This window comes from Euprymna scolopes, chromosome 19 (genome assembly GCF_053919585.1).
Source record: "Euprymna scolopes isolate OS-2025 chromosome 19, ASM5391958v1, whole genome shotgun sequence".
Lineage (NCBI taxonomy): Eukaryota > Metazoa > Mollusca > Cephalopoda > Sepiida > Sepiolidae > Euprymna > Euprymna scolopes.
This window is the reverse complement of record NC_136500.1, coordinates 46,507,457-46,522,972: the sequence shown is the minus strand read 5'-3', so window position 1 is coordinate 46,522,972 and position 15,516 is coordinate 46,507,457. Positions and strand designations below refer to the sequence as shown.

General features: G+C 34.5%; 1 protein-coding gene across 2 annotated transcripts in view; it reads left to right on the top strand.

Annotated features, from left to right (window-relative positions):
* LOC145303553 (uncharacterized) overlaps window positions 1-15,516 on the top strand; it is a 138,919-nt gene that overhangs the window by 89,033 nt on the left and 34,370 nt on the right. For both annotated transcript variants that reach the window (XM_080145058.1, XM_080145057.1), the window contains exon 4: window positions 14,900-15,311. In XM_080145058.1, coding sequence (XP_080001184.1) covers window positions 14,900-15,311 — 412 coding nt within the window. The remainder of the gene's footprint in view (window positions 1-14,899; window positions 15,312-15,516) is intronic.

Sequence of the window (15,516 nt, the reverse complement as noted above, 5' to 3'; positions counted from 1 at the left end):
ACTTTCAATTGAACGGAAGAACTGATCTTTGGAATAAACTTAAGCGCAGTAATAAATATGCATCAACAATGCAACAATTTAAATTTAGGACAGGTGTTAATATAGTGTCCTCTTCTCTGTAAATTTTTTACCATCCTTTCCTTACATGGCATAGAAGCACAATTATTTTTTTTGCCAAATAAATTGAATTAGACACAAGTGATGGGATGATTCCACCCACCCACCCTCACAATCCGGTACAATTACCAATACTGTTCTTTGTTAGTTTCTCAATATTTAATTAAATTTGTTGCTTTTTAAATTTGAAAATTTAAAACTTCCATGTAATGTTCGTTTGGTTTTTTTTTTTTTTTTTTTTTTTTTTTTTGCAAACAAAAGTGCACATAGGTAGGTGGGCATATAATACGAGATCTAAATAATTTTTCTTTGTTTTTAAATCTACAGGGGCCTAGTATTTCTAAACGGTTTGTGTATAGGTTGCAAACTTTAAATGAAAATAAATCACAAATTTTACTACACAACTGTGGTTTATTCTAAAGATTTTTAACATTTAAAATATAATTTTGAGCATAATTACTGGAATGATAGATTCCAGTTTCTTTTGTTATTGTACATAACACCTTCATATTTCATTACCTTTCCCTCTCAGTTCTGTTAACCCATAATCATTGACACTAACTTCTAAGGTTGCTTCTTTCTCCTTGTCCCATATCACTATCTCAGGTTTAATAGCTCAGTTTTCAAGTTAGATAGCTGTAGGAATGACATAATCATAGGATCATGTATGACTTGTTTTTAACTGTCCTTTCTGATGTTCCCAGGACTTGCTGCTGCATTCAGTATTCAACTTTTTACAGATTGTCCAGTGGATTTATTTGTCGCATCATGTTGTAGCCCCCCCCCCCATCCCACAACAGAAACTTACAATTGGATGGCAGACTGTTCACACTATTTTGGTGTGGCTGAACCTGCACTTGCCATTGCTGAGACCACTCAACTTTTTAAAAGCATTGGTTATCAAGCCTTGATCTTGGGCAACCATTATAATCCTAGTAAAGTAATCCTCTTTTTAGCTTATAGAGCCTTTCCTATCTATATAATCCTGAGTGAAATACCTCGGGGGGGGGGGGATACTTGGCACACTGTTGGTTGGCCAATTCTTCCAGTTTTTTGCAATGGAAATTCTTGGTGTATTTGACTTCTTTTGGGCCATTTCAGTAGCAGACTTGTTTTCTGATTCTCTCATTTGTAAGACAGTCAATGTGATAGAGGTTCTGCTAGTTCTTGTTTTGTGATGTTAATGTACCATTTTGAGGTTTGGATTTTTGGAGCTCATCAGGTATTGTCACGATAATCGCACAATGCTGATCAATTTCTGAGGCTCGTACCTCCTGCTCCTCTGGGCGGATACAGCCTAGGTAGACATTGGTTTCTGTATGTTATTCTTTACAGTCAACACTTTCCATGTTTTAGAGTGTAGTTTGTGTATGTCTTATGGCCAGTCAACAATGCCAAAACTTATCACAGGCATGTCTAGTTGGTTAATTGCAATCAACTTTTTGTAAGTTCTGTTTTACAGATTTTCATTAGTGTATATATTCACTGTCAATTTTTTTTTCTCTCATCTTGACATGCTGAACTGAATTACTCAAGGTATTTTTTCTGCTCTTTTAGATCCTTGATGTTAGTATCTTTAAGCTGTATGTTTTGATTGCACCTTCTTCCCAGATCTGATGCCACATTTAGCACATTTGTACAAACCAAACTTCATTCCAATATCTCTAGATAATTTATCTATGACCTGCCAGAGTTAACTTAAGTCGATATCTGAGCTGGCATACAACTTAAGTCATCCATGAAGAGCATGATTCTTTTGTTCGAGTCTTGTTGGTGGCCCTGGCTCAGATTGTAGGCACTCCGGGTTAAGGAACTTAATGAATCTGTCACCAGGCAGAAAATTAAAGGAGATGGGCTTTTTTTAAGATTCCTCTTCTGATTTTGACCTTAGGAATGTTTAATTATGTTAGTGTAGTTTTAATGCCATTGACACATTTTTATATCTACAGCCATGGTCTCCTTGCTTACTGGATGTATATGATATAAATCAAGGCACCACAGTAGCCGTGTGTGTGTGTGGGGGGGGGGCACATTATCATATGCCTTTTACTAATTTATCCAAACCATGGTTAGGTTCCTCTTTCTCTTTCTACAGTCCTAAAGGAATGTGGACTTCTGTCAGTGAATAAAGGAAGTCATGCCAAACAGTGGAAATAGTTGGCAGAAACAATTAGACAATTTGTGAGGACATATCTTGCCAAGGAAAGGCAAAAGGGAAGCTACTACCCCAAGAAAGACGCATGTACCAACCAAAGCCCAAGGACAGGGCCAATGCTGCAGCTCCTTCCTTCACCATCGACAAAACTCTGAAGAATGTGGGCCACTTCCCATACCTAGTCATCCAAGACTAAGTCCAATACCACCTAAAATGTGCCCAAGCCACCTATGCCCATCTTTTGAACCCATGTGTTTGAAGACTGACATCCAGACAAACAGAAAAATGGTTGTATATGAAGCTCCCGGCGCATCTCTATGCCTCACTTGGACTATGTACCATCGGTACCTCAAGACGCTGGAGAAGTTCTGCCAATGCTACCTGCGGAGCATTCTGAACATCTGAACTCTCACACCAACCTTGTTCTCCAGGAGGTCAACACCAGCATCAAAGCCACCATCATTAGGAACCAGCTGAGGTGATTGGGCCACATTGTCAGATGTAGTATTCCTGGCTGCCGAAACAACTCTGAGAAACTAAAAGAAAGCCCACTTGATGAAGGAGGACAGACAAAATGATAGGATTTTCTGAAAGCAAACTTGAAGTGTGGCACCAATACATACACATGGGAAACACTGGAGGCAGATCATCGCCAAAGGCACAGCCACCTTCAAAGCTAACTGACATGTGGACCTCTAGGAGAAGAGGTGGAGAGAGAACACTTGCAAGCCAATCCTCCAAATGGAAATGGAACTACCTGTCTGCCCTGTAAGGTAGTTCAAGTCCAGGATCGACTGTTGACCACCTCCACACACACTAAATCCCAGAACACGACTACCATCCTCACTGCTGAGGGGTTGCCAAGAGTAATATTATCGGCATGCACGAACGTGTCGGCTACCTTTTCACGTTTTTATTAAATTATCTATCAATCATTGGAAATGTGATGCACCGTTTGTTACATTGAATGGAATATGGCAGAATTGATATAGATTTTTATAAGCTTTGAAAGCTAAATTCTTACATTGGTATCTTATGATAGGTATTCACCGAGTCAAGTTCGATTCTTGCAAAGGCTTGATGGTCTGGCGGAAGTGGATGACAAGATGCTCCTTGTGTCAGTCAGTTATTGTTTACTAGAGTCTGTGCTCCAGAAGGTTGCAAATTTCAGATTGTATAAACTGCTGATGAATCCGCAAGTGTCTTCTGGTTTTTGTGCAACCAGGCAATGTTTGAATAATGGTGGGGAAACAAGACGGGGCCTGTATTATAGACACGGGATCTCTGATCTCCAAAAGGTATTTTTATCTTTGAATGGCGTTTGAAAGTTGTGGCCAAGTAAGGCATCAGAGCAAAGGACAAAGTTTGAAATGTGGATAGGTAAACTCTTTATATGCTAATGCCACATAGCAGTGACCCAATGTACTGCTTGATAAGGCTGTGGATGCTACTGATATTTTTCTGCGAGAAATTTGCATCAGCCAGTCTTACTTATAGATGATGTTTGATGTATAGCTTTGAGCTACCAGTGTCCACAATGTCCTCTAGGATTATTCCATTCACTGATAGTTTAATTATGGCTTTCGGCAGACAATCAGGTAATGTAGCAGTTATGACGAATGCGATTGATGGTTCACAAGCAGAAGTCACTTTAGGAAAGCGATTTGATCGCCAGACATCAAAAAATATTCTCTATTGCTGCAGCTATTACATACCACATTGCGGGTGGGACATTTAATGTAGATGTCATCGATTACCACAGAAGAAACATTTTTCCCAGTTGCTGCTAAAATGTTTTCGGAAGTAAAAGAAAGCTTGCAAGTCACTGATTCAGCAGTGACGTCACATGGTGTGCAGTTGATATAAGATTTGATTTGTTTCTGGGCCGTTTCTAGAAAACAAGCTAAGTCAGAAGCGTCTTTCAAATTGAGTGTCCTTTCCAAGAATCTTATGCAAATTGTATGAGATTGAATGCCCGTTATGAGGGCATTACTAACTGCGGTAAGCGAATCTAGCTTCTGCAAAAAAATATCAATCGTTTCACCAGGCTCCTGCTTAGAGGTTGCCAGAAGAAATCTAGAATGGACAGAATGAAAGCTGATTCGTACGAGTCAAAATTTATTTGTGCACTGGATGGGAGATGTAGTTAATCTAGTTTGCTAGTTGGACAGTCGATTGACTTCAAGAATTAAACATACACAGCCAATGTGCCCAATACTCTGCAGATTCGGCACCAAAGGGTCACCATCGAAATGCTGCAGCTTCAGAAACTGGTCCAGCCTGGATTAGTCTTGATGAATAAATTGTAATTCAAAATACAGAAGGCGAATGATAACTTGTGAATAAACCTTTATTTATCAAGAAACACAGGTATTTTTTGAAATGTTTATTTTTAAAAACAACTTTTTTAGTTGAGCGGACAGTTTGATTTTTTTTTTTTTTTTTTTTTTTTTAACTCTCCTTTTAAGATAAGTAAAGAAAGTAGGATGGTTCATAAGCAGAATTCACCATAGTGACATTAATCATGAATTACCATTTGTACTGATTAAAAAAAATTTTTTATGAGTTTGTTGTATAGATCAAAATTTTTCTCGCCTATACATAACCTTGAATGTTTTTATTTACTATTAATAAATCATTTCTTAAATAATAAAAATAATGGGAAAACTAGAGCAGCTTAAACTGCAATTTTTAGCCTGTTAAAAACTGAAAAAGTTATAGCCTATTGACTTTGTATTAGTGCTTTCTGCCAAACTAGCTTGGGTGCCCGGCGTTGCCCAGATGTTTGTAGGTTGTGTTGCGGAAAAAAAGAAAACAATTGTAGTAGGCAGGCTTGAACCCGTGATGCGAAGGCAGGAAAGAAAGTGAGGTGGGTGTTGGGGGGGGGGGGATTGCGAGCGCAAAAAATTGTAGTAGGCAGGCAGGCTCTAACCCGTACTGCGAAGGAGGAAACTGGGGGAAAGAAGTGACGCGCTGGCTGTTGCCCCCATCACCAAACCGGAAGTGACATAGGTTTAAATTAAGACTAGTCAATCGAAAAGAGGGGATGACTTTCGAAAATATTGGCGGAAAAAGCGCCCCCCCCCTCCCTATAGAAAAGTGCCCAGTTGAGGGTGAAAGGAATTAATGTTTTTGCCCAATTTTTCCATATTTGTTGTCCAAAGCTTCCAAATGATACCGATCTCATGATAATCCGTCGCCTGTCAAAAGTTTTTGAGATATACATACATTTAAACACAGGTGAGATTTATATTATAGATTAATGATTTAATATGGCTAAATTTGTATTCGTTTTTGCATTAAGCACTAATCACTTTTAGTTAACTGTGTATCAGATACCATAATACTTGGTTCACTGCACTTTATTACAACGCAAGTCCATACAAAATTTCAACCTGATTGGCCCAGTAGTTTCCAAGAAAGTGAGACGGATTCAGAACAAGAGATATGTGTATGTATGTATATGTGTGTGTGTATATATATATATATATATATATATAAATAAAATTAACTCATTTTTTTCCCGTCTGATTTTGACATTAATAGGATTAAAAATCAAGATATTTCATGCAAATATAATATGCACAAACGGCAGAACAATATCTGAGTTGTGTTATAGGCTTATTTCTCAAATTCCTCGATAATCTTAGATTTCTATACTTTTTCTGCTGAGAAGTCACGGCCAAAATCGGTTAAGATCAATGGAAGTGGTAAAATATTTTCTCTCTAATAAATTCCTCCTCCCCCTGCCACCACTTAACACCGTTTGGGGATCGTTCACAAGGAACAGTTGAAAAGAGAACACCGGTTTGGCTTCGTAGTTCTTTCATGTAAAGTTATTTAAAATCACTAAACTAAGCTGCAGTGCTCTGTGGTGTAGTGGTTAGCGTGCTGGACAATTCACATTATATTTTCACGTTCGCGCCGACCTACCGTAGTCTTTTTTTTTTTTTTTTTTCCTAAACAACTGGAATGGACTTTTCTTGGTGGCCGAACTGTTAACGTTGCAGATGTTTTTTTTGTTTTTTTTTCACACTTTATTTTCCTACTTTTACTCATGACTCCGGGTTTGATCCTTCCTACTTACCTACCATAACATTTTTTAACCCCCCCCCCCCGTCCCGGAAACAAACACTCGGGCAACGCCGAGTACCCCCGCTAGTATATATATAATGGCTCATTCCATGTCAAATCGACAGGGGGGTAAAACCATGTCCGACACGGATTTTTTTTCAAATTTGCTACAATTATAGATCTCCATGAAAGGAATTAAATGGCACTTGTTAAACCTCTCAAGGTCAAGGGGTTCCTGAGATGACCATGACCTTTTACAAAAATGTGAATTTTTATGAATTATAACTTTATAAGACAATATTTGTTTATGGGCCTACAACATTCATATATCATTTTAAAGTACTTGGATAGATATATAATTTTATCTCTGAATATTTTTTTTTTTTTTTTTTTCCAAGGTCATATTAAAAAGTTGACCTAAACTTTTAACCTGAATTATCTCAAAAACCGTTCTTTCAATTTCTTTTAAATTTTGACAGAATATTTGTATATATCATATTTCATGATGTGCCTTTCACTAGAACTATCATTACAAGCGTTTTAAAGAAATGGGCAAATTCAAAATAGCGGAACCTAGTACCTGCGACTTCATATAAAACATTTTGATATTTTCCAATATGGTCAGGTTTGATATCTTTATAAAGCTATTTTGATGCTGATTAATATTTACATAAAGACCATGGTCAAAAAGTGAAAAAAAAAAAAAAAAAAAAAGACTGAATTTTCTTCATTTGTTCTATTTTTTGTTTTTTTTAATGCAATAGATTTTATGGAAAATAGTGATATTAGTACTGAGGCAGTTAATCGGGATCTCTAACATCTAGAACTTTTTGGGTATCGGAATCAAAACTTATGTAACAAAACGATTTCAAAAAATGGTAAACATTTATTTTGCTTGTATTAGAAGATATGTAGAACATTTATTTTAGCTACTAGTAAAAATAAAAGCTAAGGACATAAAAATATGATGTGGATTTATTTTAGCTGTGTGAAAAACCCCATAAAATATGACCTTTTTTTTCCTGCACAGTCCTTCAGCATTAACAAATCTTCAGTAAGTGAAACTTTTATCACCTCTGTTAGACATCTTTTAATTTTTTAAGTCACTGTCCCTTTACTTGAGACTACTGCCTGTTATAAAAATAAGTTTTCAATATATGTAGTAGAGGGATTGAAGATAAAAAGCAATAAAAAATTATAAAAAATATTATTGAAATCGTTTTGCCAGTTGAGTTTGACTTGGAATAGATAAGACAAGAAAATTCATGCTACAAGATTGACATTTTGCCAGTCACCATAAAAATGTAAGTTCTATTTTCATTAATTTTATGTAGAATTTTAGTAGATATTTTTATTAAAATGGTGAATTTGTAGGAGCATCACTCCTACTAAAAATGTGTTTCTGTTCAGTTTCTTGCTATTTTTCAGTGGATTATTGGATGGACACTTATATGCAAGATTATTAAAGAAAATTAAAAGTTAATATTTCAACATTTGTAATAGGTGCTCACTTTTTAGTTACAACATTATAGTAAATCGATACCTATTTTGTAAACACGGAAATGAATTTGTTTCTTTTGCCTATTTTTTGTACTTATGTATTTTAGGTACTGTGCTGAAATAACGTTATTTCGAAAGCCATTAACATGGAGAGGGGATGGTGTTTTATAGGGACCTCCAAACGTTTGAAGAATTTTGTACATAATCCCATGACGTCAAACTTGTGTTTACTTTATGAAATATGGAACGGCAGAAGCAACAATGCTTTTTTAAAAACCTTTATCTTCAAATGGCAACTAATAATCTTTGTTATAATTTTGTTAGGTTTTAAGTTTTACAGTTTAATGATTAGTAATATTATAAACATTTATATAGTCACTATAAAATACAGTTTTACTAAATATTTACGACTGTTTCTTTGGTTAATTATGGATTTCCATACTTTATTTAGTAGAAAGTGGACAAACTAGAAACTGTAGTGATCTTTGAAATAGTTAATTTTTCGCACAATATTTTTCAATCGTCTTTAATCTGGCGATGAAATAGATGGCAAGAGTCGTATTTATATTATAACAATGTTAAAATAAAATTTAAACAGTTTTTTTTTTTTTTTTAAATCTGTTATAATGGAATATTTTGAAATAATGGAGTTTTAATCTTTTAAAAATTAACTTTTAGGAAGTTTTTTTTTCTTTGCAATTCAACGGGAGAAAAAAAAATGTTATTTTACAAATGGATTAATTTTTTAATTCCAAATTCAAGGTAAATGTTTGTCCAATTTGTGCATATAAAATATAAAAAAAATATTTTGTATTTATTGGAACTCTTATCTTTCATAATAAATAGTAATTTCGATCGTTCAAGTCTAAAGTAAATAAGTTCTTCATGAGCCGTTCCATATAAGTTATCAAATTTACCAAATTTTCATTTCCTTCTGTATCAGAAAACACGCTATGTGATATACGTATATCTGTACGTGATGTTGCCAAGCTTATCAAAAACCTTGATTCCAGTAAAGCAACTGGCCCTGATGGTATTCCAATTATAGTACTCAAAAAACTTCAACCTGAACTAGCGCCCATACTTACAAAACTGTTTAAACGTTGTCTTAAGGAGAATAGTTTCCCATCTCCCTGGAAAATCTCATCAGTATGCCCTGTATTTAAGAATTCAGGTGATCGCTCATCCCCCTCTCAGTACAGGCCAATAAGTCTCCTGTGCGTCATGAGCAAGTTGCTAGAATCTGTGTTAAATACAGAAGTAATCAACCATCTCAACAAAAATAACCTTCTTAGTGACACTCAATATGGTTTCCGTTCTGCTAGATCTACAGCAGATGTGCTTACAGTTATATCACATAGGATTAGTAAATCTCTCGACGGTGGCAACCTTTCTAGGGCAATTGCTCTTGACATATCTAAAGCCTTTGATAGGGTATGGCATAAAGGTTTACTTCATAAGATCGCTAGCTATGGTATAGCTGGAAAAGTCTTCTCAATTATTAAATCATTTCTTTCTGATAGGTTCATAAGAGTAGTTGAGGGGCAAAAATCAGAAGCTCACAGTATTAATGCCGGTGTCCCTCAGGGGTCTATCCTGGGCCCACCTCTTTTCCTGATCTACATTAATGATCTTCCAAATCACATCCTTACATCATTTGTAGACATTTATGCTGACGACACTACCATTTATGGTAGCACATCTAAGACAGTAAACGACCAAGTTCTCTCCAATTCTCTCTCCTCTGATCTTGAGCACGTAGTACAATGGGGAAAGGAGTGGCTGGTTACTTTTAATGCATCTAAAACCAAGCTTCTCTCTTTACATCATCAACATTCTAATCCACATTTGGCATCAATTGAAATGAATGGCTCTCGTCTTCAGGAGGCCTCAAGTTTTGACAAGCTTCTGGGCTTAACCATTACTCCTAATCTTAAATGGAACACGTACATCAAATCTGTTGCCAAGGCCGCTGGAAAAATGGTGGGATCTTTCTATCGATCCGGTAAATATCTCACTGCTGATGCTATTCTCTATCTATATAAGAGCCAGGTACGTCCAAGGATGGAATACTGTTGCCACATCTGGGCAGGAGCTGCTAGAAAGGACTTTTCCTGCCTTGATAGAGTTCAAAATAGACTTCGTAGCCTCGTAGATGTCCTTTTCTCCTCCTTGCAACCTCTATCTCACAGAAAAGATGTTACGAGTTTGTCTCTGATGTATCGTTATTTTCATGGAAAGTGTTCGACTGAGCTTCAATCTATGGTCCCCCCTCGCCAAACTTTCACAAGAAACACTCGTTTAGCTGTAAACACTATCAAAAATTCCCCCCACTCTTTATCTGTGCCTAAACCTAAACGTAGATTCCATGAACAAAGCTTCTTTCTTAGAACTGCACGCCTGTGGAATTGTCTTCCGTTTTCCTGCTTTCCGGCTGACTACAATATGGTTGTGTTCAAGTCTAAAGTAAATAAGTTCTTGATGAGCCGTTCCATATAAGTTATCAAATTTACCAAATTTTCATTACTAATGATTACTATATTGTCCAATTTCTACTGTACACTCTTTAACCCTTATCCTTGAGTGGCCTCTGGGCCTTGATAATGTGGTGATGCCTATGTAAAAAAAAAAAAAAAAAAAAAATTTAAATATCTCGTTAGACTTGTGAATGAGGAAGGAATCTTATCTTTGCCAAATACACGAAAAACTAGATTTCCACAAGATACAATTAATAAAGTAAAGCAGTTTTACAAAAGTGAAGAAGTCAGTCGAGTGATGCCTGGGAAAAATGATTACAAGACTGTTAAAGGATGGAACGGGTTCAGGAACAAAAATCTTGTTTTCTGTAACCTGAAAGAGGCATTTAAATTCACATCAAAACACCAAGAGAAAATAGACTTCTCTAAATTCGCCGAGCTTAGGCCAAAAGAATGCGTGCTAGCAGGTGGTGCTGGGACTCGTACTGTTTACATTTGCACAATCCATCAGAATATAAAGTTGATTACAGGATCTCATCTTGCTAAACTGACTGAAGGAGAAAGTCATCATTTGACAGGTTACGACCAATGCATACTTGCTGTTACATGCAATGGAGCATCAACAAATTGTTACTTGGGTGACTGCTCATCTTGCAACAAACTGATGGATGATTTTGTTATGCAAGAAATTTTTCAAAATAACTCAACCACTGTTTATATACAATATCATCAACTGATAGAACCATTCTACAAACTCTATCACAATCAATCTACAGAGGAATTTATTGAAACTTTCCATGCAGGTCTTCAAAAATTGAAGCATAATTTCATTGCCAAAGCACAATCAAAATTTTTTTCTGATAGAAAAAGTTCTTTAAAGTTTGAATAGCAGATTTTTCTGAGAATTATTCATTTATTTTGCAAGATTCAGCTCAAGGATTCCACTGGAATGATGATCAAGCTACATTGCACCCATTCATCTGCTACTATAGAAATAGAATTGACCCTGAGCATATTAATTTTGTTATATCTGATTGTCTTAAGCATGATGCAGTAGCTGTTCATTTGTTTCAAAGAAAGGTTATAGGAAAATTAAAAGACATTATAAATTTTAATGTACAAAAAATGATACATTTCTCTGATGGAGCTGTTACACATAAAAATTTTAAACTTTCTAAATCTGTGTAACCATAAATCTGATTTCGGTATTGATGCAGAGTGGCACTTTTTTGCTGCTACTTATGGGAGTGATGGGTTAGGTGGCACTGTAAAAAGGTTAGCAGCAACCCTATAATGATGCCAAGACAGCTGTATTTTTATGCAATAAAAATATTTCTGGAATACATTTCTTATATTCCTCAACTGCAGAATAGACAAAGGAAGCAAAAATCTTAGATAGATTTAGCAATTCCTCCACGATTATAGGAACACAAAAATTACATACTTTCATTCCTGTCTCTCAGAAGTGGAAATAAAAACAGTGTCAACACAAAAGAAAGGAAAAGTAGTAACTGAACAATATGGAGTTCGAAAACCTTTACGGATTTGTGACAGCACTTTATAAGAGGAATTGGTGGTTAGGATGTGTACTTGAAAAAAAAATGCAGATAATTTTGAGGGGAAAGTGACATTTGTACAACCAAATGAACCCTCTCCATCTTTCTATTATCCATCACATCCAAATATATCAATTTTGAAATATTCTGATATTCTTAGCTCAGTTGATCCAATAACTGAAACAAGAATGTTTATAAACTTTCAAAAAATGAGATGAAAAATGCATCATATATTTTAGAAAGAAAGATTATGAAAGAAAAATCTAAATGAATGCTTTAATGTTCATTATTATAAAAATGTTTCAGTAAAACATTTTTTATTTTGAAATGTATCCTAATGAACACGTGTTGATTTCTTGTGTATATAGTGTATACTTAAGACTTCTAAAAATGTCAAAGAAATTGTTTACCATCGCCATCAAATGTTGTTTATTCTTTTGATACTATAACTTAATTAAATCTCAACGCACTTTTTAGAAATTTTTATTACATCACTTTCTGTATCAAAATCTGTGTTGTATAAGAAAAGTATGAAAGTCATAAAACAGTTTGACTTCACAACCAGAATTTGCATAAAATTCAACATGTCAAAAATTTTTAAGAACATGCATTTTAAAAATTTTTCATTGAAAAAAAAATTACCAATAAACAGAAATTGCCTTTTAGTAGACCATTGAGATCACGTTTTATCGTATAATTTAATAAACCCTTAACACCTTTCAAAATTCTTTATTATGTCACTTTTTCCATAACAAAATCTGTGGTACATTAAAAAACTGTGCTTATGCAGTTTTTGAACCACGCTATTTTTCAAATTGTATTTTCAACTTAATTTAAAGTTTTACGATTTCTTTTTATTATAAAATTGTTAGACGAAAGTACACATTAGTTATGAAACACCCTCGTCTCCACATGTTAAGAATGGCTTCCGAAATAACGTTATTTCAGCATGGTTCAAAAAGTGCAAGTGCCAAAAAACAAATGAAGAAAATCCAGTTTCATAAAAAAATTTTTTTTACTATTTGACCATGTCTTTATGTAAATATTAATCAGCATCAAAATAGCTTTACAAAGATATCAAACTTGACCATATTGGAAAATATCAAAATGTTTTATATGAAGTTGCAGGTACTAGGTTCTGCCATTTTCAATTTGCCCATTTCATTAAAACGCTTGTAATGATAGTTTTAGTGAAAGGCCCATCATGAAATTTGAAGTATATACTGTCATAAGATAGACAAATCTGTCAAAATTTTAAAAATTGGAAGAACGGTTTTTTAGATAATTCAGATTAAAAGTTATGGTCAAGGTCAACTTTTTTAATTTCACCTTGAAAAAAAATATTCAGCGATAAAATTATAGATCTATCCAAATACTTTAAAATGATATATGAATGAACTTTGTAGGCCCATAAACAGATATTGTCTTATAAAGTTGGCTAATTCTTCATAAAACCTTTTTTGTAAAAGGTCAAGGTCATATCTCAGGAACCCTGTGACCTTGATGTTTAACAAATGCCATTCAATTTCTTTCATGGAGGTCTATAAGTGTAGCAAATTTGAAAAAAAAAATCCGTGTTGGACATGGTTTGTGCCCCCCCCCCCCCCCAAAAAAAAAATTGTTGATTTGACATGGAATGAGATATATATATATATATATATATATATATATATAAAAGAATTAGATTTTTTTTTTTTTCTTTTTTTTTTTCTTTCCTGCCCTCCTCCATCCAGCAATTTTTCACCATGACAGTGCCAAATAAGTTGCTGAAACACCAAACAAATGCCAGTTTTTTTCATCTATTTTTGCATAACTTTTACTAAATCCCTAGTAAATATATTGTAGGATATAATTTAGAAAACTCTTTTCTCTGCTTTTTTAAAGGAAATCTTAGTTACTAGCTGGTTTTGCCCAGTCACTATTACTTAATTTAATTACCACTAATTTAATTCACTGTTTCAAATTATTGAAACAATAAGCAATAAAGACGAAATTTCACTAAAAATAAATCAAATTTAATGAAAAAAAAGCTTTTTTTTTTTTTAATGGCAAGTCTGTCAAGTAATTGATGTTACTATTTTTTTTTCTCCAACCGTGTAAATATTTAAACTTTTTTTTTTGTATCAGTTAAGTTTAAGTCTCCTTTTTCTCATTAAATTTGTGTGTGAAAATTGACTGTTCATTTTTATTACATAGAATGTTAATTTCATCTAGAAATGTTCTCTATTTCTAAATAGAATTAGATGTGAATTTTTCTGTTTAGTAGAATTCCTGCTTGTTATTTGGAAAAGGCAGAATTCCAATATAAGTCTGTCCAAATCTTTGTTTTTTTGTTGTTTTTGTTTTTGCTCGATTTTTCTTTCATTTTAGCTTTTCCATCTTTTTGTCACATTCTTTCCTTGCTTTAAAAATGTCAACTTTGCATACTTCAAACGAATCAGGAGTAGAAGTTGTGGAAGACTTGTTTTATCAATGAATATTTTCCTATTTTTAAAACGAGTCTTTCAGTATAATAGTCAGCAGCATATCAACCTTAGCCTGTTGAACTGGTCTCCTATAAAGGAAGTGTTGAGGGAATATTAAGTTCACAAGTGATCCCCAGTCGCATGTATATCCCAGTTAAGGGGATGATGACATGAGGTTTTTACTATTCTTGCAGGAAGCTGTCGATGTTCTCCTACATACAACACCTAGTATTCCCAAATGGTCACCCATCTGGTACTGACCAGGCTCAACATTGCTTCAGTGGTCTAACAAGAACTAGGATGTCAACAGGATTATATTTCAGTATAAAAAAGGGTATTGTAGATAACACTCTTTGCTAAACTCACACCACCACAAAAAATTTAATTTTTCAGTGAACACCCTTACCTCCTATGTTGGAAAATTAGGGGAGAGAAAGCATGCCTTGGTTGAGAAATGTATCTTTTATATATTTTTTTACTATATGCCACAGTTTTTTAATGTTTTTTATACCTTCCTGCTCATATTTTAATTTTTATGCATTTTTGTATTTGTAGGTACAACCAGCCCACCAACATTAAATACTACAACTAAGCCCCAGTCAACAACATCTGTAACAAAATCGACACCCACTACTACGCCTACAAATCAGACAACTACCACCAGTACCACCACCACCACTACTAATGGCACTAGTACTACTACTTCTACCACTACTACTACTACTCTGTCTCCTAGTACTACCAACAGCAGTGCATCACCTACGATAAATCCAAGCAGCTCTGTATCTCCCCCAAACACAACCTCGTCGATATTGACGTCTACTTCTGCCACCTCCTCTTCTACCACTGCAGCTACCCCGACCACTCCACCACAACATTTTGATGCAGCTTCTTTCATTGGCGGAATCATCCTCTGTGCCGGAGTGATTGCCATTGTGTTCTTTGGGTGTAAATTCTACAAGGCCAGGCAAGAGAGAAATTATCACACTTTGTAGAGAAGACAAAAAAATTCCTAGAAAAAGACTTCACAATTTATATATTTTTGCCTTGATTTAAGAAAAAAAATATCTAATTTCCTTATTTTCATTTGTCTTTTATTAATTTCTTCGTTAATTTGGAAAATTTTTAAATTTTAGTTCTAATTTTTGTTTTAAGAATTTTTCAATTTAATC